The following is a 27,108-nucleotide window of genomic DNA, read 5'->3' on the forward strand; positions in this document are numbered from 1 at the left end:
TGACCAGTTTGACTGAGGAGATTAGACGCAATACGGAGAATAAAAAAGTGTCGATACTAGTCACATTGGATCTAAGTAGAGCTTTCGAGACTGTTTGTCACGAATTGTTATTGAATAAAATGTTTACAATTTTCAACTTTTCGAAGACATCATGCATGCTATTAAAAGCATTTTTATTAGATAGAAAGCAATTTGTGAAGATTGGCAACGTAGCTTCGTTAGTAAGGAGAGTTGAAACGGGAGTCCCACAGGTCTCAGTTTTGGGTCCTTTGTTTTTCAATTTATATATAAATGACATATTTCGTAGAATTTCAGATGTTTGTGCTCATTTGTATGCAGATGATATGCAAATGCTGTTTACATCACCTAAAGAAAATGTCCGTGAGTTAATGACAAACATTCAAACATATATAAGAAGGGTTGAAGAATGGTGCTCTGAAAACTTCATTTCTCTAAACATATGCAAGTCTAAAGCAATGACATTTAATGTATCTTCTTGTGAAGTACCCCTTATCCATATAGGTGGTAATGTAATTGAATATGTTGATCATATGAAAACATTAGGAATATATGTTGATCAAAAGTTAAGCTTTAATGTTCACCATAATCATATTCTATCAGCAATTACTTTTGGTTTGCGTCGCCTTTATGGAATTACATGTAATTTGTCACTCGACATGAGGAAGACTTTAGCACGAGCCTTCCTGATGCCAGTTATTTTGTATGGAATAGAGGTATATACGGGAACTAATGTCACTAGTATATTGTATTTAAAAAGATGTTTTAACAGGATAATACGCTATGTGTATGGGTTACGTCCTAGAGAACATGTCTCACAATATTATTCTGATTTTCTGGGGTGTTCATTTGATAGCTTCATTAAACTCAGATTGCTTCTAATGTTTTACAAGGCCTTTAAAAATGGATCTCCGGATTACATTCTGTCTATATTTTCATTTGGTCCATCTATAAGAATGAGTGCATTGACATGCCCTAGGTTCAATTCTCTTATGATGCAACATTCCTTCGAAGTACGAATTTGTAGACTCTGGAACACTATTATACCATATGACGAGCGAAATTTTTCTTACACTATAACTGACTTTAAAAATAAAATCAGAAGGTACTTGCAATAGACACCAGTCTCTCTATTGATAATGGTTTTACTGTTTTTCTTTAATATAGAAATAATACCATGTCCATGATACATTTATATATTTTATATTATATAGTATAGTAGTATGATTTTGGTTATATTGCATGCCATTAATTAATTCTGCTTTGTAATTAAATTGGCCATATGGCTTAATGATTATGAATAAATAAATGAAATGAAATGAAAATGAAAATACAATTTCTACCATTGACATTTTCACCACGATGAAGCAAAAATAAATTTAATTTATTCGCGATATTTTTGAGTCTTTTTAATATTATAAAAATATTGCAAAACTTTAAAAAACATTTGAAGAAGATATAATTTTCGATAGAATTGGTATGGTGGGTAATGACATTTTTGTGAAAATAAAAATTTTAAAAAGAGATTTGTTAGAAGGCGTGAAAAACGATTAGCTGCTATTCTACCCGCGAAAGACCACTACTTATTTTGAAGAAACGCGTAAATTGCTGATTTGCTTTCCTTTTTTATTTTCTTAAACATGGAAATTTGACAAAAGACAATTTATTTTCAACAGCATTGCCATATTGAAATTGCTAAATTCAGTTTAAATTTCCTTTGATTTTGTGCATTAAGAATGTGGATAATGCACGAATTAATTTGAATTAAGGCAGTTAATGCAAATTAACGCTGCCGTCTGTCTAGGCTATAAGTAATTTTTAATCAAATGTGAATTAAATTCAGTTATTTTTTCTTGATATTATGACCGTACTTGTTTATTAACTACAAGTGGGTTTCACTGGGCTGATTTGGTCAGATGTTTGATGGAATAAAACTATTTCATGATCAACTCTCAACGTTTCGTTGGCGACTTTCCAACTTCTTCTGGAGTTCTATTTGAAAACCCTAGCGACAAAAAAAAACAATATTTGTGTTTTACAGCATTTTGATAATTGGTTTAAGTTTACTTAAATTAGTTTTCCATAGCATTTTCAATAAATATTATTCTTATTATAAAAAAACGGGACTTCACAGCACAGGTATGGTATAATTTAAAAAATTATTACTAATAATGTATAAAAAATATTGCAGAAAATCCTTAACCTAAATCACAGAACCGTATAAACTTAAATGATTGCAACTGAATATTGCAATTTGGTATTGTCTTCATCCTCTTTGGTGTTAATTGACTTATGTATTCTCTCTTGAATACGTAGACTTTCCAGAGTGTATCTTTTGTTCTCTGTCAAGTATCTTAACATTTGAGAAATTAGCATTATGCCCACATTCTTTTATATGTTGAGATAGTGCTGTGCTTTCTTTTCCTTTTCTCACATCTGCTTCATGTTAATGTATTCTCGTACTGAGTATTCTTTTTCAAATCAGCTGACTTCTTGCAAATTGCTGTTCGATAACATTCAGCAAATGTTGTAGCTTCGGGAGAGAAAAATTAGTGGAGAGAAGTTACTGAGTACTTGCAAGTACTTTTTACTTGCGAAGTTATCGTACAGACCTATTATCACACACATAATTGCTGTGTTCCAGAACCTGCAAGAAGCTACTATTTTTTACTACGATAACATTTTTTCCTTTATGTTATCGGAAAAAATAGTCAAAATTAGTAGATTCTTGCAGTACTGGAACAGACCAAATGTTTGTTAATGTTTGAAGCCAAACGACATATTCGATTTCATTTGAAAACATTTTTTGGTGGGGGAATTTGCATTGACGTAGCTTTTAAAGTGTTGAAATGGGAGTTTTTAGATACGGTGATATGGTTAGAGTTGTGTAATTCCGAAACGAAGTAGTTCCAAGGAAATATTCCGGACAAGGAACTACATATTTGAACTATATATCTAACTCTTACATTCATATAGTGCCTTTCATTCTCCTTCCACTCACTCCGATCTTTTTCGTTCATTGTTCAGATGCTGCCACATTGTTTAAATAAATTTAAATTACAATCTCTGCAATTTATTTATTATTTTTGTTTATGTCAATTAATCCACCAAACGATGAAGACAAAAAGAACGTTGGAAGAGAAAGATTCATTGAACTACATCGGTTCGGGAACTATTTGCAACCATATTAAGGAACTAGTTCCTTTTGGTAAAAGGAACTAGAAAGATCATCCTCTTCGGTAACTAAATTGCCCAATTTTTATTATGGTTACTATGTAACGAATTCGATTGTACTTTGCTGAATGATCGAATTCTTTATAGTTTCTTCCACTTAGCTATTACTTATGAGAAGCGAGTTTCTCGTCTAGGACTGCGTTGCTTAAAGATAGTAGTATTTTTTTCGGCACTTAGCAAAAACAAGATATTGTAAAACGTTAGTTTTATTCATTAATAAAATCTGACAAAAACAATCCATCAAAAACTAAATATACACCAAAATTGCTTACTGGTACTTGTCATCTAAACCCCTCCTCTTGCCCCGCCATTGATCCACAATGATTGGCCCATATTCTTCATTCATGCTTTCGTTTTTTAAGTAAGTGACACGCCAGCCCACCAACCAGGTAACGAAAAACAAATTCAAATTATGTCTAATCGAGTCAAATAAATACAATTTATGGTCGTTAAAAGAGAGACATAAAAAAATCACCAGACTGCTGTGCGTGCTACCATGTTCGACTGACAGACAACAAACATAGGAAGTCAATTTTTGCCTGTCATGCGTTAGTCGGACCAAAACAAGAGAACAAAAACATGCTCAGAGATAAAAACTGTTAAATTTTAACAGCCAGGCACGCTTCTTTAGGAAAAAGTTAACTACAACTCTCTTTCCCATACGAAAACCCAAAATAGCATTCTCTTCTTGTGCATCATTGATTTTAACGAAGTCATTCAAGTTTTTAGTTTGGATAAAAAGAGCACCAGCAGTATTGATGAGAGAGTTTTTATAAACAATAATAAATTGCTCTTGTATGGGATGACTTAATGAGAGTTGAAGGGGCGCTGCCCTTTTTCAATGGTAAATAGAATGTGAAGAGATGTTTTCAATGAAAACTTTTTATGGAGACGACATGTTAATTGATAGTAGGCCTCATTTTCTCTCATCTTTTTACACTTCACAGAAGATGAGAAGAGGACCAAAAATGCTACCATGAAATGTTTGGAACAGAAAAATCAATTTGATGCGAATCAATTATTTCTAATTTAATATTTTTTACTTTTTAATGAATTCCACTTATGTGGCTGTCTTCATCAGCCCAGCAGATATGGATGAAATTGCCAATTGTTTTCCAACTAACTAAAACTGGGGAGAAAATGTAACCGACACAAAAGGTGATCGCATTACAAAATTTCCTTGAGGAATGCCCAACAGAGGAACCAACAAGGCCAAGCATAATGGGAGGATCATTCATTTATATCTTTATGCGAACACCATGAATTGACAACCTAGAATTTTGGCAAACCATAAATATGAATCTGAACATCAAGTTGATGGAATTTACCTGCCAGCCGATGACATCCAGGAGGAGGAAGAAGAACAAGCGATATTCTAAAACTACAATACAATAAGCATTTGACGACTTCAGAAGAATTAGAAGAATACACCTTTCCTGTTGATAGAAATGTCTGTGGAATAACAATTAATGAGCACTAAGGCGAAATTTCCTTGGTGATCTCCCACCGAACATCATGAGATTCATCGACGAGCAAAAAGGCTATGCAACACACTCCGACGAATATAGATCCTGAACGCTACCCAAACCTCAAAAGTCCGCATATCATGAATCTAAGTATCATCATTAAGAAACTGATTACAATCCACGAGAGGAATCGCTTAAAGTCATACCTTGAAGGCATCCAAGTTAATTGCAAACTTATGTAAAAGTGAAAAGAGCAGCAGTGTAGACGGGCTTAGCTCTGTCTGTGGAATAACAATTAATGAGAATTTTCCGAGACAAGCACTAAGGCGAAATTTCCTTGGTGATCTCCCACCGAACATCATGAGATTCATCGGGGAGCGACAAAGGCTATGCAATACCCTCCGGCAAAGTATAGATCGTGAACGCTACCCAATTCTCAAAAATCCGCATATCATGAATCTAAGTATCATCATTAAGAAACTGATTATAATCTACGATAGGGATCGCTTTAAGTCATACCTTGAAGGCATCCAAGTTAATTCCAAAACTTATGTGAAAGTGAAAAGAGCAGCTGGCCTCTCGTTCATATGATTACCAAAAACGACAAAAAAAAAAATAGAAATCCTGGCAGACCCCAAACGGAAAATGTTTTGGAAAACAACAACACGTCCGTGATAGACTTTAGCGATGAGATGAAAGCCGATGCAACAACAATAAGCAACACGGCTGTTCACGTAGCGAACAGACTTATTTTCTAATAATGATATGAATGCCTAGGGTGGTGGTGATAAAAATATGTTGTACATTAATCTCTCTCTGAGCGAGCCTTTCCTTGTAAACCACGATAGATGAGAATAAAGAGAACATATGTTGTTGTTGCAGACACTTTAACGTATATATGTGATCTTGGTTGGCCTAGGGTCTGTTGTGTAGAGAAGAGAGATATTTAGCTATACAGGGGTATATTTTTAATACAATCAGTCCAATTGAGAATGATAAACATGTGGTAGGCAGACCATCTTCATGTAGAAGGTCATTAGAATAAAATGAGATAACACTTTCCCTTGCTACATGTGGTATGTTTGAATTAGATTACGGAATGTAAACATGTGTAGCGAGTTTGGTTGTTACATGTGAGATAACGAAGTGTATTTATGACCTCTTTTGCACTATGCGCCCACGATTTGGCGTAAAAGCAATAAAAAATAATAAAAATTTATGACCTCTCCATAAGATTGTATGGCAGATGCGTTCGTACACATATGTGCATTATCCCTCTCTCTTTTACACACTAGTCTCAGTTAGGTTAAGTCATATTCTACTACTTAATTCTTAAGATTATTTTTTCATATGTGTATTCCTCCTTTCTCTTTTACACACCAGTTTAAGTTAGCTTATGTCATACTGTCTGCTTAGAACATAAGTTTATTTTTACTTTAAATAAAATAGTGCATATAAAGCATTCAAACAAGAAACGTGCTGTGTAGTTTCTTTAAAAAGATCCCAGTTTATCAACGGTCATATGAAATGATGAAGGATTCGTAGATCCAAACATGGTGGGATCAGCAATAGCAAAGGGATCGTCCTAGAAATCTTGTGATTTGAAAAGATCCCTGACATTACTTTGAAGAAAGTATGATAAGCCGTAATACATTTCCTGATCATCCTCTTTAACCATTGCCTTAATATCGGCTACTTTCCTTGGGCCTGGAAATATGCACTAATTCAGAAACCTCGCCTATGTAGAAGCAATATGTCAATTTCCCCTTCGCCGTCCTTTGGGAAACTGTTTGAATGATGGCCTTTACTGTATGTCAGTTGTATATTTTTATCGTGTGTCGATTTAAAACAAAATGTCGCCATATTCAACATTGAGCGAATGTCAAAAAAAAACTTTTATGAATCATGGAATCTTCAAATAAAGTCAGTTATTGTTCACCAAGACCTGTGGGCCGAGAAGAATAATGCTGCGTGGAAGAAGAAAGCTTAGAAGGCAATCGCGAAAATTATATTGAGCATCCCTTCTATTCAATTGTCCTATAATAAGAACTGTATGACGGCGAAATGTACAAATACTATTTCAGTATGGACAGACAATTGTCCAAATACTATTTCAGTATGGACAGACAATCGTTCATACTGAAATACCTCAACCAATTCACGTGTGTCGTAGACAAATTGGCAGAGGAAGGTATTGAACTGAGTGAGGAGTTTTAGTCAGTCAATTATGAATTATGGAATCTTCAAAAGAAGTCAGAATGGCTGAAAAAAATGAAATGCGAAAATCTTCATTGGCCATAGAAGATGTAGCAATAAGTTCTCATCATTAGTACGTAAGCTGTAAATATTGTCATTCAAATCCATTCATAATGAAGCTGTCAACGAGAAAAGAAGTGCGCTTCATTTGAATTCTGCAGAATAACAAATTCAAATACTCAACAGCTTATACGCTCAGTCTGCTCAACAGCAAAACTCTTAAGGACTATTGAATTGAAAAATTTTGATAATTGGTGACTGGGATATTTAACAGGGAAACGCATTGGAATAAAAGTACACATCTTGGAAAAATAAATTGGTGAACTGTGCCCCGGACAACTCTAAGAATAAACTTTGGGAAATCGAAGTTTATGGAAAACTATTGATTAGCGGACCAGCTGAACACACATGCACACACATTTTGGTCCACCATTCGAAACACCTACCACCATAGTGCAGCGCATATTCTTGGCATTCAGAAAAGAATCCACAAGCCGTGGATTTCCGACGAAACTCTTCGAGAAATAGCCAAGAGGAAGAGATTAAAAAATAAATTAAACCATTCTAAAACAACAGAGCAAAAGCAGAATATCGGCAGTCGGCTTCAAGAGTTAAACTATTAGCACGAAAGGGCCGTGTAGCCCTCTATTGTGGAAATAAAATTTCATTCACAAAGAAGCAATTATCTTGCTGGAGAGAATTTTTCAACCCCCGCCCCAATGCCGGAAACATTGCAAACTCCCTCCTGGACCTGGCCTGAAGGCCGGCGCCCTCCAAGAAGAGATATTTCTACTGCAGCCCCTACATACTCGGAGGTGTTGAGTGCATTATCGAAACTAAAAAGTTCAAAATCCTCTGGCCCGAACAATATCCCGGCTGAGCTTTTAAAATACGGTGGTGAACCTGTTGCTGAAGCCCTTACTCCTATAATAAGAGAACATTGGGAGCACGAGACTATACCAGAATGCTGGAAGGAAGGCATCGTAGTTACCATACCGGTAAGGGGTGATCTTAGGATATGCAATAATTGGCGAGTCATAACTCTACAAAACGTTATAAATAAACTTTTGTCAACCATCATTCTTCAGCGAATATCCCCAGTAGTCAAAACCATCCTTCGTAAAGAGCAAGCAGGATTTAGACCGGGGAGATCATGTGTGGACAATATAAACACTGTTCGAATCCTAATGGAGCAGTCTATTGAATATAACAGCAGTCTCTATCTCCTGTTTGTGGACTTTGAACGCGCGTTTGATACTGTGTCCCGACCTGCTTTGTTGGATGCGCTAAATATAAAAGGGATTCCTCAGAAAATTATACACCTGATACGTGACCTATACAATGGTGCGCAAAATGCAGAGTTCGCTACAAAGCACAAGAGAGTGTACCCTTTTAGACCTTTTCTGGCGTTAAACAGGGCTGTGTCTTATCCCCCACATTATTTTTACTTCTCATGGATTGCGTGCTGCTGGAAACAAATAAGGAGGCGCCATATGGTATCCGCTGGAACATAAATGAGCTGCTTTATGACATCGATTACGCTGACGATATCTGCCTGTTTGCGCACCGTTTTGAAGATATAGAGAACAAATTATACGCCCTCTCAAATAACGCCAACAAAGTGGGACTGAAAATTAACGCAAAGAAAACCAAGATAATGCGAATTGCTACTAACAACACCACAGCACTAACCTATGGAGAACAGACTATCGAGGATGTCGCAGTCTTCTCCTATCTGGGAAGTACTATTTGCAAAGAAGGTGGATCCCATGAAGATATAACGGACCGTATTAATAAAGCCCGCAATGCGTTTCACTCCTTGCACAGAATTTGGCGGTCAAACAACATCTCAACCAAAACGAAACTCAAAATCTTCGACTGCAGTGTAAAATCGGTGCTATTGTATGGTGCACCACCTGGAGCTCCACACAAAATTCCAGAGAGAGACTGCAAACATTTCATAATAAATGCTTAAAGCAAATCCTGCGCTTATTTTGGCCACATTGGGCAACAAATACCCAGCTACTTACACTAGCAAACCGCAAGCCCATCGAAAATGATATCTGTAGGCGCAAATGGCAATGTATTGGCCATATACTGAGAAGACCACCCAACGACATAGCCAGGCAAGCCCTTGAATGGAATCCCCAGGGTCACAGAAAACCTGGCAGGCCTAGAAACAAATGGGTTCGTATGGTTAGAAACGAATGCCAATCTCGTAACATGACATGGAACCAAATAAAGGTTCTAGCAAATGACCGACCAAGGTGGAGAGAGTTTGTTGACGCCCTATGAACTTTTGAATTATTTTTTTTTTTTTTTTTGTTTTAAGCTATTGTTCGTAGTATAAGACATTAAATCAAATAATTTCAAATAAAGGAATACAAATTTGTACGTAAGCTGTAAATATTGTCATTCAAATCTATTCATAATGAAGCTTTTACGGTGTGTCAGTTGTATAGATTTATCGTGTGTCGATTTAAAACAAAATGTCGTCCATATTCAACATTGAGCAATTGTCAGCAAACAATTATGAATCAACCAAAAGGGCCAATTAGAAATGTATCACATCTTCAAGAAATTACACAACATGAAAATGGAAGAAAACGATGTTATACTGGAATACCTATACCAATTCACGTTTGTCGTAGATAAATTGGCAGAGGTAGGTATGGAGCTAAGTGAAGAGTTTTTAGTCACCATGATCCTCACCAGCATGTCCAAGTCATTTGAGAATTTTGTGGTTGCGCTAGAGTCACGAGATGATTTGCCTAAATGGAATGCTTCAAAAGTTAAACTGTCTGAAGAAAATAATAGGCGAAAATCGTCATTGCTCAATGAAGAAGAAGAAAACGATACCATACAGGCTTACCTCAACCAATTCACGTGTGTCGTAGACGCATTGGCAGAGGCAGATATCAGCTGAGTGAGGAGTTGTTAGTCACCAAGATCCTCGCCAGCCTGTCCAAGTCATTTGAGTAGTTTGTGGTTGCGCTAGATTATTGTGAGGATATGCTAAAAATGGAGTGCTCTAAAAGCAAAACTGGCTGAAGAAAATCAAAGAAAATATTCATAGAGCAAAGAAGACCCAGCATTAAGTTATCATATTAGTACGTAAGCTATAAATATTGCGATTCACATTAATTCATAATAAAGCTGTCAAAGAGAACAGAAGTGCGTAACAAATGAAACGAAATGTAGGAAAACAATTTCCCAAGGATTTTCTTTCGATTTCATTTGGAAAATATGTCAACCAAGGATTTTCATTCGATTTCGTTTCGAAATTATGTCAACCACTTCAAACAACGTTCGTTAAAAATTCTTTACGATTTCGTAACCACCGGTTTGTTTTTTTTTTTAACAAAGTCAATGCACCCCGGTTTTAAATAAAGAAAAACCAAACATAAACATTTCGACAAACAAACCAGTTTGGTCATTTGTTTATATTTTTATAAATTAAAAAAAAAACTTTCCAATTTTTGTTCTCCTAATCAAGAATTTTCTGCAGACAGACAGACCTTATACTCGCCCAAACAAATCAACTTGGAGTAAAATTTTGTTTCAAAATCAATGATAAAAACCTTTTATCAGATACTATAAAAAATATTGTGAAAATTCCAGCGAATCAAATAAAACCTCTAGCCAGCCGAAAACTTTCGACAAACAGTTTAGTCTCTCAACTTCCCTCTCCTCCCAAACCTTTCAAGCATTAACAAAAATTTTATATTATATTCCGGTTAATCATATTCCGGTTAAATGTAAACATTTTCTATCGCATATCGTGTTACATATATCAGTTCATTGGAGCATAAGCGTATTTACAGCGAATGCTAGTGGATGCCAGAAAAGAAAACGCAAGTCATTTTACGATGTTTGATCACAGGTGGCCGGCCCAAAATGATACCTAACACAAATACTACTACATGTACAGGTAGGCATAGGAACACGTGAAGGTGTTGAATTGTTGAAATCAAAACAAACAAAGAAAAAGCGCGGTAAAAGATTTCAACAATACCCCTCTTTGCCCAGCAAAGACATGCAGATGGAATACAGACAGACAAACAATTATGAACCATAAAAATGAGACACTAAACGTTAATGAATAGTGTAAACAGGTAAAAGAAACATGTGATTTTGTTTTTTGCTATTACTTTTATTCATTGCTTTCGTAAACTTGAAATAATGTTAGAAAGCAAGACAAGTAGCTATGTCTGAGCTCAAATGTGCGTAACAATGATTCGGCCAGGAAATTCTGCAAGCATGAACATTTTTCTACAAAATTGTATATGCCACTGTGGCCCATGAAAAAATGTCTACAAAATTTTATATGCCACTGTGGCATATGAAAAATTTTCTATAAAATTGTATAGGCCACTGTGGCATATGAAAAATTTTCTATAAAATTGTATAGGCCACTGTGGCCTATGAAAAATTTTCTATAAAATTTTATAGGCCACTGTGGCCTATGAAAAATTTTCTATAACATTTTATAGGCCACTGTGGCCTATGAAAATTTTTCTATAAAATTTTGTAGGCCACTGTGGCCTATGAAAATTTTTCTATTAAATTTTATAGGCCACTGTGGCCTATGAAAAATTTTCTATAAAATTTTATAGGCTACTGTGCCCTAGGAAACATTGAGTATAAAATTTAAGATGCCACTGTGGCCTATGAAAATTTTTCTTTAAAATTTAATAGGCCACTGTGGCCTATGAAAAACTTTCTATTGAATTTTATAGGCCACTGTGGCCTATGAAAATTTTTCTATAAAATTTTATAGGCCACTGTGGCCTATGAAAAAATTTTCTATAAAATTTTAGAGGCCACTGTGGCCTATGAAAATTTTTCTTTAACATTTTATAGGCCCTTGTGGCCTATGAAAAATTTTCTCTAAAACTATATAGGCCACTTTGGCCTATGAAAAAATTTTTATACAATTTTATAGACCCCTGTGGCCCATGAAAATTTTTCTATAAAATTTTATAGGCCACTGTGGCCTATGAAAATTTTTCTATAAAATTTTATAGGCCACTGTGGCCTATGAAAAAATTTTCTATAAAATTTTAGAGGCCACTGTGGCCTATGAAAAATTTTCTATAAAATTTTATAGGCCACTGTGGCCTATGCAAAAATTTTCTATAAAATTTTATAGGCCACTGTGGCCTATGCAAAAATTTTCTATAAAATTTTATAGGCCACTGTGGCCTATGAAAAACTTTCTATTGAATTTTATAGGCCACTGTGGCCTATGAAAATTTTTCTAAAAATTTTATATGCCACTGTGGTCTATGAAAATTTTTCTATAAAATTTTATATGCCACTGTGGTCTATGAAAATTTTTCTATAAAATTTTATAGGCCACTGTGGCCTATTTTTCTACAAAATTGTATATGCCACTGTGGCCTATGAAAAATTTTCTATAAAAGTTTATAGGTTACTGTGGCCTATGAAAAATTTTCAATACAATTGTATAGGTCACTGTGGCCTATGAAAAATTTTCTATAAAATTTTATAGGCCACTGTGGCCTATGAAAAATTTTCTATAAAATGTTATAGGCCACTGTGGCCTATGAAAAATTTTCTATAAAATTTTATAGGCCACTGTGGCCTATGAAAAATTTTCTATAAAACTTTATAGGCCACTGTGGCCTATGAAAAATTTTCTATAAAATTTTATAGGCCACTGTGGCCTCAGAAAAATTTTCTATAGAATTTTCTCTAAAACTTTATAGGCCACTTTGGCAAATAAAAAATTTTTCTATAAAATTTTATAGTATAGGCCACTGTGGCCTATGAAAAATTTTCTATAAAATTGTATAGGCCACTGTGGCCTATGAAAAATTTTCTATAAAATTTTAAAGGCTACTGTGGCCTATGAAAAATTTTCCATAAAATTTTAAAGACCACTGTGGCCTACGAAAAATTTTCTATAAAATTTTATAGGCTACTGTGGCCTCAGAAAAATTTTCTATAAAATTTTCTCTAAAACTTTATAGGCCACTTTGGCAAATGAAAAATTTTCTATAAAATGTTATAGGCCACTGTGGCCTATGAAAAATTTTCTATAAAATTTTAAAGGCCACTGTGGCCTATGACAAATTTTCTATAAAATTTTATAGGCCACTGTGGCCTCAGAAAAATTTTCTATAAAATTTTCTCTAAAACTTTATAGGCCACGGTGGCATATGAACAATTTTCCATAACATTTTATGGGCCACTGTGGCCTATGAAAAATTGTCTATAACATTTTATAGGCCACTGTGATCTATGAAAAATTTTCTATAAAATTGTATAGGCCACTGTGGCCTATGAAGAATTTTCTATAAAATTTGATAGGCCACTGTGGCCTGTGAAAATTTTTTTATAAAACTTTATAGGCCACTGTGGCCTATGAACAATTTTCTATAAAATTTTATAGGCCACTGTGGTCTATGAAACATTTTTATAAAATTTTATAGGCCACTGTGGCCTATGAAAAATTTTCTATAAAATTTTATAGGCCACTGTGGCCTATGAAAATTTTTCTATAAAACTTTATAGGCCACTGTGGCCTATGAAAAATTTTCTATAAAATTTTATAGGCCACTGTGGGCTATGAAAAATTTTCTATGAACTTTTATATGCCTAGAAAAATGTTCTCTAAAATTGTATAGGCCACTGTGGCCTATGAAAAAAATTTCAATAAAAATGTATAGGCCACTGTAGCCCATGAAAAAAATTCTATAAAAATGTATAGGCCACTGTGGCCTATAAAATATTTTCTAAAAAAATTATAGGCAACAAAAAAAAATTCTATAAAATTTGATAGGCCGTGGCAGTGGCCTATGAATGTTATCTAAGCTAAAATTAGTGGAGGCCTATTTTACAGTTTAATCATTTATTATATTTTAATCAAGTATGATCAAATATTTATGATTTCAAGTGATCTTTGTGCCTAAGATGGATCATATCCATTGCGACTGGATGACAATGAACGTGGCAGCAACAATAACGTACTCAGAAAAAAAACTAAAACCCACAAAATTGTTAACAAAACATTAAAACTTGACATTTTTCAGTTGCCATTTATCATAGAAAACAAATCACAAATCTGATTTATATAACTACACGATTTGTAATTAGCAAATTTATATTCGAACTGAACAGAACGCACACTCACACTGACAGAGTCAGATAGACAGTCGGACTAATAATTATTCTCCCCTACCTTGTGCTAATTAAATAAGAAATTCTTTCAAAACAACAAACAATATTTAGTTAACCCTTTCATCCCCAATTTGTTTTTGTTTGCGCCAATAGTTATTTTGAAAACATATAATTAAAGTATATGTCAAAACAAAGTTGTAACTCCCCCTCTTTCGGAAGATACAGTACATTATTTCTGAAATTTATTTGGTCATTATTTTGTGGAATTGTGTAAATAAAAATGTTTTAATCGTTCATTAAGAGTTCTTTTGGTCTTACTTTTGAAGAATCAAAACTAAAATTTAACATAAAGCTCATATATTTTGAATTAGAAAATTTGGAATTTGGACTGTACACAACGAATTTTAATTTTCACGGGAGTGCTAGACTTCACTCTGAATAATGCACCGTAGCTATGTTGATCGAGACACAACCGTTATTTTTTGTTGTTACAAGGTTAAACAGCCTCCTGTGTATACTTTTGAGAAAGATTCAAAGCAGAATATGTAAAATAGCGGTACTTAGATGCTCATAAAGACAATGTTGCATATATGGAACATCGATGATGAGAGGGTTAATAATACCTTCTCACATGCGATATTGTGCTCGCTGGCTGGCTGTTGATCTTAAAGCAATGACGATGATGACGTCGTCGGATAATCAAATTGCATCCCAGATTGTATTAAGAATATAATTTATTTAAAATAAAACAACAACAAAAACTAGATTTGAAGTATTTCTATTCCAACTAAAATCAAAAGTGTTCAATCAACAGCTCAGTTTAGTTACACCTCTACAACTTTTTCTCATTTCTCTTGTTTTGCATGGTGTAAACACAAACTTGTTGTTCAAGTCGTGACCTATCCAATAGATAATTACAGTTATTCGGAAGGTAATCGACTAAGCCCCAGTGATTACTTAGGTGTGATAAAACCAGGTGATTTATTATAATCTATCGCTTTATTTACCTCCAACGAAACATAATATTAACTGTATAGAAGACTTTGACGATCTATGGAAGACCTTTAGGAATTCCATATACAACAGAAGACCTCCAGATGTGTTGTAGGGACAATAAAAGACCTCTTGAGGTCTTCTATAGACAACAGAACAGAGACAACACAGGTATTTTATACAGAACAGAAGACCTCTTGAGGTCCTTGAATCTTTCTATTTTTTTTTTTTTTTTTTTTTTTTTTTTTTTTTTGAGCTCCCCTATAAAAAACAGAATATCTCGTAAGACCCTCTACAGAGAACAGAAAACCTTCTATGGACCATAAAAGGCCTATTGAGGTCTTCTATACACTACGAAAGTCTCCTGAGGTCTTCAATAGACAAAAGAAAACCTCTTCAGGTCTTTTCCCGACAACAAAAGGCATCTACAGGTCTTCTATGGACAACAGAGGACTACATGAGGTCTTTTAGAGATAACATAAGACCTCTTGAGGTCTTCTACATACCAAAAAAGCTATTCTATAGACCACAAAACACCTCTTGAGGTCTTCCATAGACAACAGAAGACGTCTTGGGGTATTTTATAGACAACAGAATACATATTGAGGCCTTCTATAGACAACAGAAGACCTCTTGAAGTCTTCTATATACCTCTTGAAGTCTTCTGTAGACCATAAAAGACCTCAATAGTCCTTTTATGGTCCATAGAAGGTTTTCTGTTCTCTGTAGAGGGTCTTACGAGATATTCTGTTTTTTATAGGGGAGCTCAAAAGAAAAATAGAAAGATTCAAGGACCTCAAGAGGTCTTCTGTTCTGTATAAAATACCTGTGTTGTCTCTGTTCTGTTGTCTATAGAAGACCTCAAGAGGTTTTTTATTGTCCCTAGAACACATCTGGAGGTCTTCTGTTGTATATGGAATTCCTACAGGTCTTCCATAGACCGTCAAAGTCTTCTATACAGCTAATATCTTGTTTCGTTGGAGCCAAATAAAGCTATAAATTATAATAAATCGCCTGGTTTTATCACACCTAAATAATCACTGGGGCTTAGTCGATTACCTTCCGAATAACTGTAATTATCTATTGGATAGGTCACGGATTGAACAACAAGTTTGTGCTTACACTATGCAAAACAAGAGAAATGAATTAGCGGGGCAACTTAACTAAACTGTTGATTGAACACTTTAGATTTCCAATGAATTGGTATTTCTATTCCAACTAAAATCAAGTTTTTGTTGTTGTTTCAATTTAAATAAATTATATTCTTAATACAATCTGGGATGCAATTTGATTATTCGACGACGTCATCATCGTCATTGCTTTTAGATCAACAGCCAGCCAGCGAGCACAATATCGCATGTGAGAAGGTATTATTAACCCTCTCATCCCCGATGTTGCAACATTGTCTTTATTAGGGATACGTAAAATCGATTTCGGTTAATCGATTAATCGATTATTAGCCGCAAAATTTCTAAAAGTCGTAGTCGAATATTGACTGTGCGAAAACCGCATAATCGATTTTTCTTAATCGACTTTCGAAAGACGGAGTCAACTATTATTCGTACTCGACCATTAGTCGTAGTCTATTATTATTCGTAGTCGACTATTAATCGTGGACGACTATTAGTCGTAGTTGATTATTGAGTGTGCTAAAACCGCGAAGTTGGCGGTACTTTTTTATACATATACACATCATGGATCGCATCAACGAAGATGGTCGATTATATTCGATTATAATCGGTTTTCGGCGGTTAGCGAATAATCGAAAGTCGACTTTTAGTACACTCTCAAATAATCGACTAACCTAAAATCGAGTTTTAAGTTTTTGACGAAAACCGTATAATCGAAAAACCGATTATTGCATTCCACTGCATATCCCTAGTCTTTATGAGCGTCTAAGTACCGATATTTTACATATTCTGCTTTGAATCTTTCTCAAAGGAATACACAGGAGGCTGTTTAACCTTGTAACAAGAAAAAATATCGGTTGTGTCTCGATCAACATAGCTACGGTGCATTATTCAGAGTGAAGTCTAGCACTCCAGTGAAAATTAAAATTCGTTGTGTACAGTCCAAATTATTCTAGTCTTTTCTAAATCAAAATATATGAGCTTTATGTTAAATTTTAGTTTTGATTCTTCAAAAGTAAGACCAAAAGAACACTAATGAACGATTAAAACATTTTTATTTACACAATTCCACAAAATAATGACCAAATAAATTTCAGAAATAATGTACTGTATCTTCCGAAATTGGGGGAGGAACGCTCCGAAATTTATGTTATAACTTTGTTTTGACATATACTTTAATTAAAATTGGGGATGAGAGGGTTAACTAAATATTGTTTGTTGTTGTGAAAGAATTTGTTGTTCAATTAGCACAAGGTAGGGGAGAATAATTATTAGTCCGACTGTCTATCTGACTCTGTCAGTGTGAGTGTGCGTTCTGTTCAGTTCGAATATAAATTTGCTAATTACAAATCGTGTAGTTATATAAATCAGATTTGTGATTTGTTTTCTATGATAAATGGCAACTGAAAAATGTCAAGTTTTAATGTTTTGTTTACAATTTTGTGGGTTTTACTTTTTATTTTTTAATGGCGTTATTGTTGTTAGATTATAATAAATTATTAAACTGTAAAATAGGCCTCCACTAATTTTAGCTTAGATAAAATTCATAGGCCACTGTGGCCTATCAAATTTTATAGAATTTTTTCATCGGCAACAGTTGTCTATAATTTTTTTAGAAAGTATTTTATAGGCCACAGTGGCCTTTAAATTTGTATAGAAATTTTTTCATAGGCCACAGTGGCCTAAACAATTTTTTAGAATTTTTTTTCATAGCCCACAGTAGTGACCTTTGCACTCATTAATATGAGAGATGTCTCCCTTGTCCCATCTGGGATGTTTGTGGAACGATTATATATATTATTATTTTTCATAGACCACAGTGGCCTATACAATTTTATAGAAAATTTGTCATAGACCATAGTGGCTTATAAAATTTTATAGAACATTTTTCGTAGGCCACATTGGCCTATAAAATTTTATAGAAATCATAGGCCTCTGTGGCCTATAAAATTATATAGAAAATTTTTCATACGCCACAGTGGCCTATAAAATTTTATAGAAAATTTTTCATAGGCTACAGTGGCCCATTCAATTTTATAGAAAATTTTTATAGGCCACAGTGGCCTATACAATTTTTATAGAAAAATTTTTATAGGCCACAGTGGCCTATAAAATTTTATAGAAAATTCATAGGCCTATAAAATTCTATAGAAAATTTGTCATAGGCCACAGTGGCCTATAAAAATTTATAGAAAATTTGTCATAGGCCTCAGTGGCATATAAAATTTTATAGAAAATTTGTCATAGGCCACAGTGGCCTATAAAATTTTATAGAAAATGTTTCAAAGGCCACAGTGGCCTATACAATTTTATAGAAAATGTTTCAAAGGCCACAGTGGCCTATAAAATTTTATAGAAAATGTTTCAAAGGCCACAGTGGCCTATAAAATTTTATAGAAAATTTGTCATAGGCCAAAGTGGCCTATACAATTTTATAGAAAATGTTTCAAAGGCCACAGTGGCCCATACAATTTTATAGAAAATGTTTCAAAGGCCACAGTGGCCTATAAAATTTTATAGAAAATGTTTCAAAGGCCACAGTGGCCTATAAAATTTTATAGAAAATTTTTCATAGGCCACAGTGGCCTATAAAATTTTATAGAAAATTTTTCATAGGCCACAGTGGCCTATAAAATTTTATAGAAAATTGTTCATAGGCCACAGTGGCCTATAAAATTTTATAGAAAATTTTTCATAAGCCACAGTGGCCTATAAAATTTTATAGAAAATTTTTCATAGGCCACAGTGGCCTATAAAATTTTATAGAAAATTTTTCATAGGCCACAGTGGCCTATAAAATTTTATAGAAAATTTTTCATAGGCCACAGTGGCCTATAAAATTTTATAGAAAATTTTTCATAGGCCACAGTGGCCTATAAAATTTTATAGAAAATTTTTCATAGGCCACAGTGGCCTATAAAATTTTATAGAAAATTTTTCATAGGCCACAGTGGCCTATAAAATTTTATAGAAAATTTTTCATAGGCCACAGTGGCCTATAAAATTTTATAGAAAATTTTTCATAGGCCACAGTGGCCTATAAAATTTTATAGAAAATTTTTCATAGGCCACAGTGGCCTATAAAATTTTATAGAAAATTTTTCATAGGCCACAGTGGCCTATAAAATTTTATAGAAAATTTTTCATAGGCCACAGTGGCCTATAAAATTTTATAGAAAATTTTTCATAGGCCACAGTGGCCTATAAAATTTTATAGAAAATTTTTCATAGGCCACAGTGGCCTATAAAATTTTATAGAAAATTTTTCATAGGCCACAGTGGCCTATAAAATTTTATAGAAAATTTTTCATAGGCCTCAGTGGCCTATAAAACTTTATAGCAAATTTGTCATAGGCCACAGTGGCCAATAAAATTTTGTAGAAAATTTTTCATAGGCCCCAGTGGCCTATAACATTTTTTAGAAAATTTTTCATAGGCCACAGTGGCCTATAAAATTTTATAGAAAAATTTTCATAGGCCACAGTGGCCTATAAAATTTTATAGAAAAAATTTCATAGGCCACAGTGGCCTATAAAATTGTATAGAAAATTTTTCATAGGCCACAGTAGCCTATAAAATTTTATAGAAAATTTTTCATAGGCCTCTGTGCCTATAAAATTCTTTAGAAATTTTTTTCATAGGCCACAGTGGCCTATAAAATTTTATAGAAATATTTTCATAGGCCACAGTGGCCTATAAAATTTCATAGAAAATTTTTCATAGGCCACAGTGGCCTATAAAATTTTATAGAAAATTTTTAATAGGCCATAGTGGCCTATACAATTTTATAGAAAATTTTTCATAGGCCACTGCGGCCTATATCTTCTATAGACAACGAAACACCTTTGAGGTCTTCCATAGACAATAGAAGATCGCCTGGGGTCTTCTATAGACAACTGAGCAACTGACAAGCCACAGTGGCCTATAAAATTTGACACAAAACGTTTCATAGGCCACAGTGGTTTATCAAAATTTATAGAAAATTTGTCACAGGCCACAGTGGCCTATAAAGTTTTTTAGAAAATTTTTCATAGGCCACAGTGGCCTATAGAATTTCATAGACAATTTTTCATAGGCCACAGTGGCCTATAAAATTTTATAGAACAATTTTCATAAGCCGCAGTGACCTATAATATTTTATAGAAAAATATTCATAGGCCACAGTGGCCTATAAAATTTTATAGAAAATTTTTAATAGGCCATAGTGGCCTATACAATTTTATAGAAAATTTTTCATAGGCCACTGCGGCCTATATCTTCTATAGACAACGAAACACCTTTGAGGTCTTCAATAGACAATAGAAGATCGCCTGGGGTCTTCTATAGACAACTGAGCAACTGACAAGCCACAGTGGCCTATAAAATTTGACACAAAACGTTTCATAGGCCACAGTGGTTTATCAAAATTTATAGAAAATTTGTCATAGGCCACAGTGGCCTATAAAATGTTATAGAAAATTTGTCATAGGCCACAGTGGCCTATAAAATTTTATAGAAAATTGTTCATAGGCCACAGTGGCCTATAAAATTTTATAGAATATTTTTCATAGGCCACAGTGGCCTATACAATTTTATGGAAAATTGTTCATAGGCCACAGTGGCCTATAAAATGTTATAGAAAATTTTTCATAGGGCACAGTGGCCCATAAAATTCTATAGAAAATTTTTCATAGGCCACAGTGGCCTATAAAATTTTGTAGAAAATTTTTCATATGCCACAGTGGCCTATAAAATTTTATAGAAAACTTTTCATAGGCCACAGTGGCCTATAAAATTTTGTAGAAAATTGTTCATAGGCCACAGTGGCCAATAAAATTTTATAGAAAATTTTTCATAGGCCACAGTGGCCAATAAAATTTTGTAGAAAAATTTTCATAGGCCACAGTAACCGATAAAATGTTATAGAAAATTTTGTATAGGCCACTGCGCCCTATATCTTCTATGGACAACGAAACACCTTTGAGGTCTTCCATAGACAATAGAAGACCTCCTGGGGTATTCTATAGAGGTCTTTTATGGTCTATAGAATACCGCAAGAGGGCTTCAGTTGTCTATAGAAGATATAGGCCGCAGTGGTCTATAAAAAATTGTCTATAACATTTTAAAGACCACTGTGGCCTATGAAAAATTTTCTAAAAAAATGTATAGGTCACTGTGGCCTATGAAAATTTTTCTACAAAAGTTTATTGGCCACTGTGGCCTATGACTAATTTTCTATAAAATTTTATAGGCCACTGTGGTCTATGACAAATTTTCTATAAAATTGTATAAGGCACTGTGGCCTATGACAAATTTTCTATAAATTTTTATAGGCCACTGTGGCCTATGACAACTTTTCTATAAAATTTTATAGGCCACTGTGGTATATGAACATTTTTCTATAAAATTTTATTGGCCACTGTGTCCTATGACAAATTTTCTAGGCCACTGTGGCCTATGACAAATTTTCTAGAACATTTTATAGGCCACTGTGGCTTATGAAAATTTTTCAATGCAATTTTTTAGGCCACTGTGGCCTATGAAAAATTTTCTATACATTTTCATAGGCTACAGTGGTCTATAAAATTGCATTGAAAAATTTTCATAAGCCACAGTGGCCTATAAAATGTTCTAGAAAATTTGTCATAGGCCACAGTGGCCTAGAAAATTTGTCATAGGACACAGTGGCCAATAAAATTTTATAGAAAAATGTTCATATACCACAGTGGCCTATAAAATTTTTTAGAAAAGTTGTCATAGGCCACAGTGGCCAATAAAATTTTGTAGAAAAATTTTCATAAGCCACAGTGGCCTATAAAATGTTATTGAAGATTTTTTATAGGCCACTGCGGCCTATATCTTCTATAGACAACGAAACACCTTTGAGGTCTTCCATAGACAATAGAAGACCTCCTGTGGTCTTCTATAGACAACTGAAGACCTCTTGCGGTATTCTATAGACCATAAAAGACCTCTTGAGGTCTTCCATATACCCTAGGAATACTTCTGAGGTCATTTATAACCAGAAGACCTCTTGAGGTCTTATATGGAAACATAAGACCTCCTGAGGCCTTATATAGACAACAGGAGAGGTTTTGAGGTCTTCTATAGATCATAGAAAGCTCCTGTCTTCGACAGACAACAGAGGATCTCTCGAAGGGCTATATAGACAACAAAAGGCATCTTAAAGTATTCTATAGACTGAAGTAAACCTCTCTAGGTTTTCTATAGACCACAAAAGAAATCTTGAGGTCTTCTATCGACAAAAAAGACCACAAAAGATCTCTTGAGGCCTTCTCCATAGGTCATAGAAAGACTCCAGAGGTCCTCTAAAAACAACGAACGAACTTATGAAGTCTCCTTTAGGGAACAGAAGACCTCTTGAGGTCCTCTATAGACCATAAAAGTCGTCTTGGCGTCTTCTATAGACCACGAAAGACCTCTTGAGGACTTTGATAGACCATAGAAAGACTCCTGAAGTCTTCTACAGACAACAGAAGACCTCTTGGGATGTTTAAAGACAACAGAATGCCTCTTACCGTATTCTATGGACAAAAGAAGACCTCTTGAGGTCTTCTATAGGCAACAAAAAACATCTTGAGGTATTCTATAGACAAAAGAAGGCCCGTACAGATCTTCTAAATACAACAGAAGACCTCGTGTAATCTTCTATTTACAACAGAGAATCTCGTTAGGTCTTCTTTAGACAACAGAAGACCTCTTAAGGTCTTCCATAGACAACAGAAAGCATCTTGGTGTCTTCCACAGACAACAGAAGTCCACTTGAAGTCCTCTGAAGACAGCAGAAGACCTATTGAGGTCTTCTATAGACAACGGACGTCCCTTGAGATCTTCTATAGGCAACAGAAGTTTCTTAAGGTCATTTTCAGACAACAGAGGTTTCTTGAGGTATTATATAGACAACAGAAGGTCTCTTGAGGTCTTCTATAAACTACATAGATCACTTGAGGTCTTCTATGGACAACAGAAGACCTCTTGAGGTGTTCTGTAGACAACAGAAGACCTCTTGAGGTGTGCTGTAGACAACAGAAGAACTCTTGAGGTGTGCTGTAGACAGCGGAAGAAATCTGGAGGTGTTCTCTAGACAACAGAAGACCTACTGAGGTCTTTTAAAGGCAACAGAACACCTACTGAGCTATTTTAAAGGCAACAGAAGTCGTCTGGAGAGGTCCTACAGACTATAGAAAACCCCTTGAGTTCTTCTATTGACAACAGAAGATTTTTACAGGTCTTTAATAGACAACAGAGCACCTATTGAGGGCTTCTATGGACAGCAAAAGACTTCTTGAGGTATTCTATGGACACAGAAGGACTCTTAAGTTCTTCTATGAACACAAAAACTCTTCTATGGACACCCCTCCAAGAGTTTTTGGAACCACTGAAGGTCTTTTGAAGACACAGAAGGCCTCTTAAGGTCTTCTATGGACACATAAGACCTATTGAAATCTTATTGTAGTCCACTTTAGACAATAGAAGACCCCTTGAGGTATTTTATAGACAGCAGAAGACCTCATGAGGTCTTCCACAGGCAACAGAAGACCTCTTGAGGTCTTCCACAGACAAAAGAAGACCTCTTGAGGTCTTCCAGAGACAAAAGAAGACCTCTTGAGAGCTTCCATAGACAACAGAAGGCCTCTTGATGCCTTCTATAAACAACAGAAGGCATCTTGAGGCCATCTATAAACAACAGAAGGCGTCTCGAGGTATTCTATTGATGCCTTCTATAAATAACAGAAGGCTTCTTGAGATCTCTCAAAGACAACAGAAAAGAGGTCTTCTGTCTTCTATAAACAACAGAAGAAGACCTCTTCAGGTCTTCCATAGATAACAGAAGACATCTTTAGGTTTTGTATAAGAAACAGAAGGCCTCTTGTTGTCTTCTGTAGATATGGAAAGGCCTTTTGAGGTCTTCTATAGACAACAGAAGACCTCTTGTAGCCTTCTACACAGAAGGTATCCTGGGGTCTTCTATAGACCATAGAAAACCTCTGGAGGTCTTCTGTAGACAACAGAAACCGTCCTGAGCTCTTATGTAGAACCCTTTTAAGGAAACCTCTTGAGGTCTTCTATAGACAACAGAAACCCTCCTGAGCTCTTATGTAGAAAACTTTAAGGCGATATACAGAATATAGTAATGTGGAATTCTATTTGTAGAAGACCCTTAGTAGGCCTTATACCGTTACATTATAAAATAATTCTCATTCACTTAAATTTCTAAATTTCAAATAATATTTTTTTCAAAAAAAAAAATCGTGGCTTACCAAAATTACTTTTATAATACGGATGATAATAGGTAATGGAATTTGAATGATTGCTGGTGGTGGTGTTGCCATTATTGTTGTTGCTACCAAGGCAATTGTTGTTGCCATTGGTATGGCTGTGATGACTATGATGACCATTGGTGTTGTTGGTGTTGCTACTGCTGTTAAGATTGCTGTGATGGATTTTCGAGGGAATCCGATAACCGGAATCGTAGCCATTGTATTGGTTATATGTAAAACGCATTGTGTTTTATGAGGCCCGTCGTCGTTTTGGCGATTGATAGGCAGACAGGCAATTTGTGAGAGTTATAATAAATATTTTTTTTTTATAGAATATTCTTTAATATTCTTTTCATTCACTGATTTCTTGTTTTATTAACTTTTTTTGGTATTTTAAAACTTAATAAATTATTTATTGTATATTTACAACTGTGGATTTGGATTGCGGCATGATTTTGTTGTTGTTTTGTTTAACTTTTATTTTTTTTTTTTTTTTTTTTTTTGGAATATAAAATTCTTTGGTTGATGTTAAAATTTTTGTTGGTGGTGTGGTTGTTGTTCTACAGAATTTTTTCTGTAATTATCAGCAGCTGATGATGATTGTTGATGCTGCTGCTGTTGTTGTTGTTAAACAAATTCTTAATTTGTTGTTTTGTTAAAAAATTCTTAAAATATGCATTAACTGAAGAAGAAGAACAAGAGGAAAAACGTCGAAGAAAAACAAATTTAATAAAATGTATAACATTAAGAAGAAAGAGAGGGTCGTTATCACTTTTGCTTGGACTTAGAGCATTGTCCGGCTTGTTTATCTCTTGGTTCGGAATGGTGGTTGTTTTAATTATTCTCCTCCTGCTTATTTGTCATGAAAATATTATTTTACAAAACTGTCACTTCAAAATTTATTTTGGATACTGTGTTGTGTTTTATTTGGTTTTTTTCTTAAGAAAGTTTACTTATTGACATTATCGCAAACACAGTTCCGAAGTCTGCTTGCTGCTGCAGGGCACTTTGTAACAGATGCATTATTGTCATGTTTTCCGTTTTCATTTTGCCTTCTACTTATTTATTCTTCAGACATTACAAACAGTTGGTTTTATCTCGTTTCAAAAAAAAAAAAAAAAATGAGAGCATGTAAACAAAATTATTTAATTTTTTTTCTTTTTGTTGCTGTAATCGCTGTTGTTGTCGTCGTCGTTGTTTAACTTTCGTATTTAATTTAATAAAAATTATAAGGTTAACACAAATTAAGTCCACTTAAGTTGCAGCTTAACACTGATATAACACTGCTGTCATATATTGAGGAACAATTGCTTTTTATGACGAAAATTCGATATACAGATAATGTTATGCAAGTTATTTTTTATTTTTTTAGTATATATTTTAAATTTTAATTAAATATAATTTTTAAATTTTGTATTGTATATTTTATATTTTATATTTTATATTTTATATTTTATATTTTATATTTTATATTTTATATTTTATATTTTATATTTTATATTTTATATTTTATATTTTATATTTTATATTTTATATTTTATATTTTATATTTTATATTTTATATTTTATATTTTATATTTTATATTTTATATTTTATATTTTATATTTTATATTTTATATTTTATATTTTATATTTTATATTTTATATTTTATATTTTATATTTTATATTTTATATTTTATATTTTATATTTTATATTTTATATTTTATATTTTATATTTTATATTTTATATTTTATATTTTATATTTTATATTTTATATTTTATATTTTATATTTTATATTTTATATTTTATATTTTATATTTTATATTTTATATTTTATATTTTATATTTTATATTTTATATTTTATATTTTATATTTTATATTTTATATTTTATATTTTATATTTTATATTTTATATTTTATATTTTATATTTTATATTTTATATTTTATATTTTATATTTTATATTTTATATTTTATATTTTATATTTTATATTTTATATTTTATATTTTATATTTTATATTTTATATTTTATATTTTATATTTTATATTTTATATTTTATATTTTATATTTTATATTTTATATTTTATATTTTATATTTTATATTTTATATTTTATATTTTATATTTTATATTTTATATTTTATATTTTATATTTTATATTTTATATTTTATATTTTATATTTTATATTTTATATTTTATATTTTATATTTTATATTTTATATTTTATATTTTATATTTTATATTTTATATTTTATATTTTATATTTTATATTTTATATTTTATATTTTATATTTTATATTTTATATTTTATATTTTATATTTTATATTTCATATTTTATATTTTATATTTTATATTTTATATTTTATATTTTATATTTTATATTTTATATTTTATATTTTATATTTTATATTTTATATTTTATATTTTATATTTTATATTTTATATTTTATATTTTATATTTTATATTTTATATTTTATATTTTATATTTTATATTTTATATTTTATATTTTATATTTTATATTTTATATTTTATATTTTATATTTTATATTTTATATTTTATATTTTATATTTTATATTTTATATTTTATATTTTATATTTTATATTTTATATTTTA

At 32.8% G+C, this 27,108-nt stretch overlaps 1 protein-coding gene across 6 annotated transcripts in view; it reads right to left on the reverse strand.

Annotated features, from left to right (window-relative positions):
- Positions 1-27,108, reverse strand: part of NFAT (nuclear factor of activated T cells 3) — a 275,534-nt gene that overhangs the window by 110,582 nt on the left and 137,844 nt on the right. For 2 of the 6 annotated variants that reach the window (XM_073976623.1, XM_073976625.1), the window contains exon 2: positions 24,505-25,186. The exons of 2 other annotated variants lie outside the window; for them this stretch is intronic. In XM_073976623.1, the coding sequence (XP_073832724.1) occupies positions 24,505-24,748 (244 nt within the window). In that variant the 5' untranslated portion in view covers positions 24,749-25,186. Of the gene's footprint in view, positions 1-24,504; positions 25,357-27,108 lie in introns of all 6 variants that reach the window. 2 more of the 6 variants (XM_073976621.1, XM_073976622.1) reach the window with 2 other exon arrangements.

The sequence above is a fragment of the Musca autumnalis genome, unplaced genomic scaffold (genome assembly GCF_047663935.1).
Source record: "Musca autumnalis isolate F117 unplaced genomic scaffold, ASM4766393v1 scaffold_3, whole genome shotgun sequence".
In the NCBI taxonomy this organism is placed as follows: Eukaryota; Metazoa; Arthropoda; class Insecta; order Diptera; family Muscidae; genus Musca; species Musca autumnalis.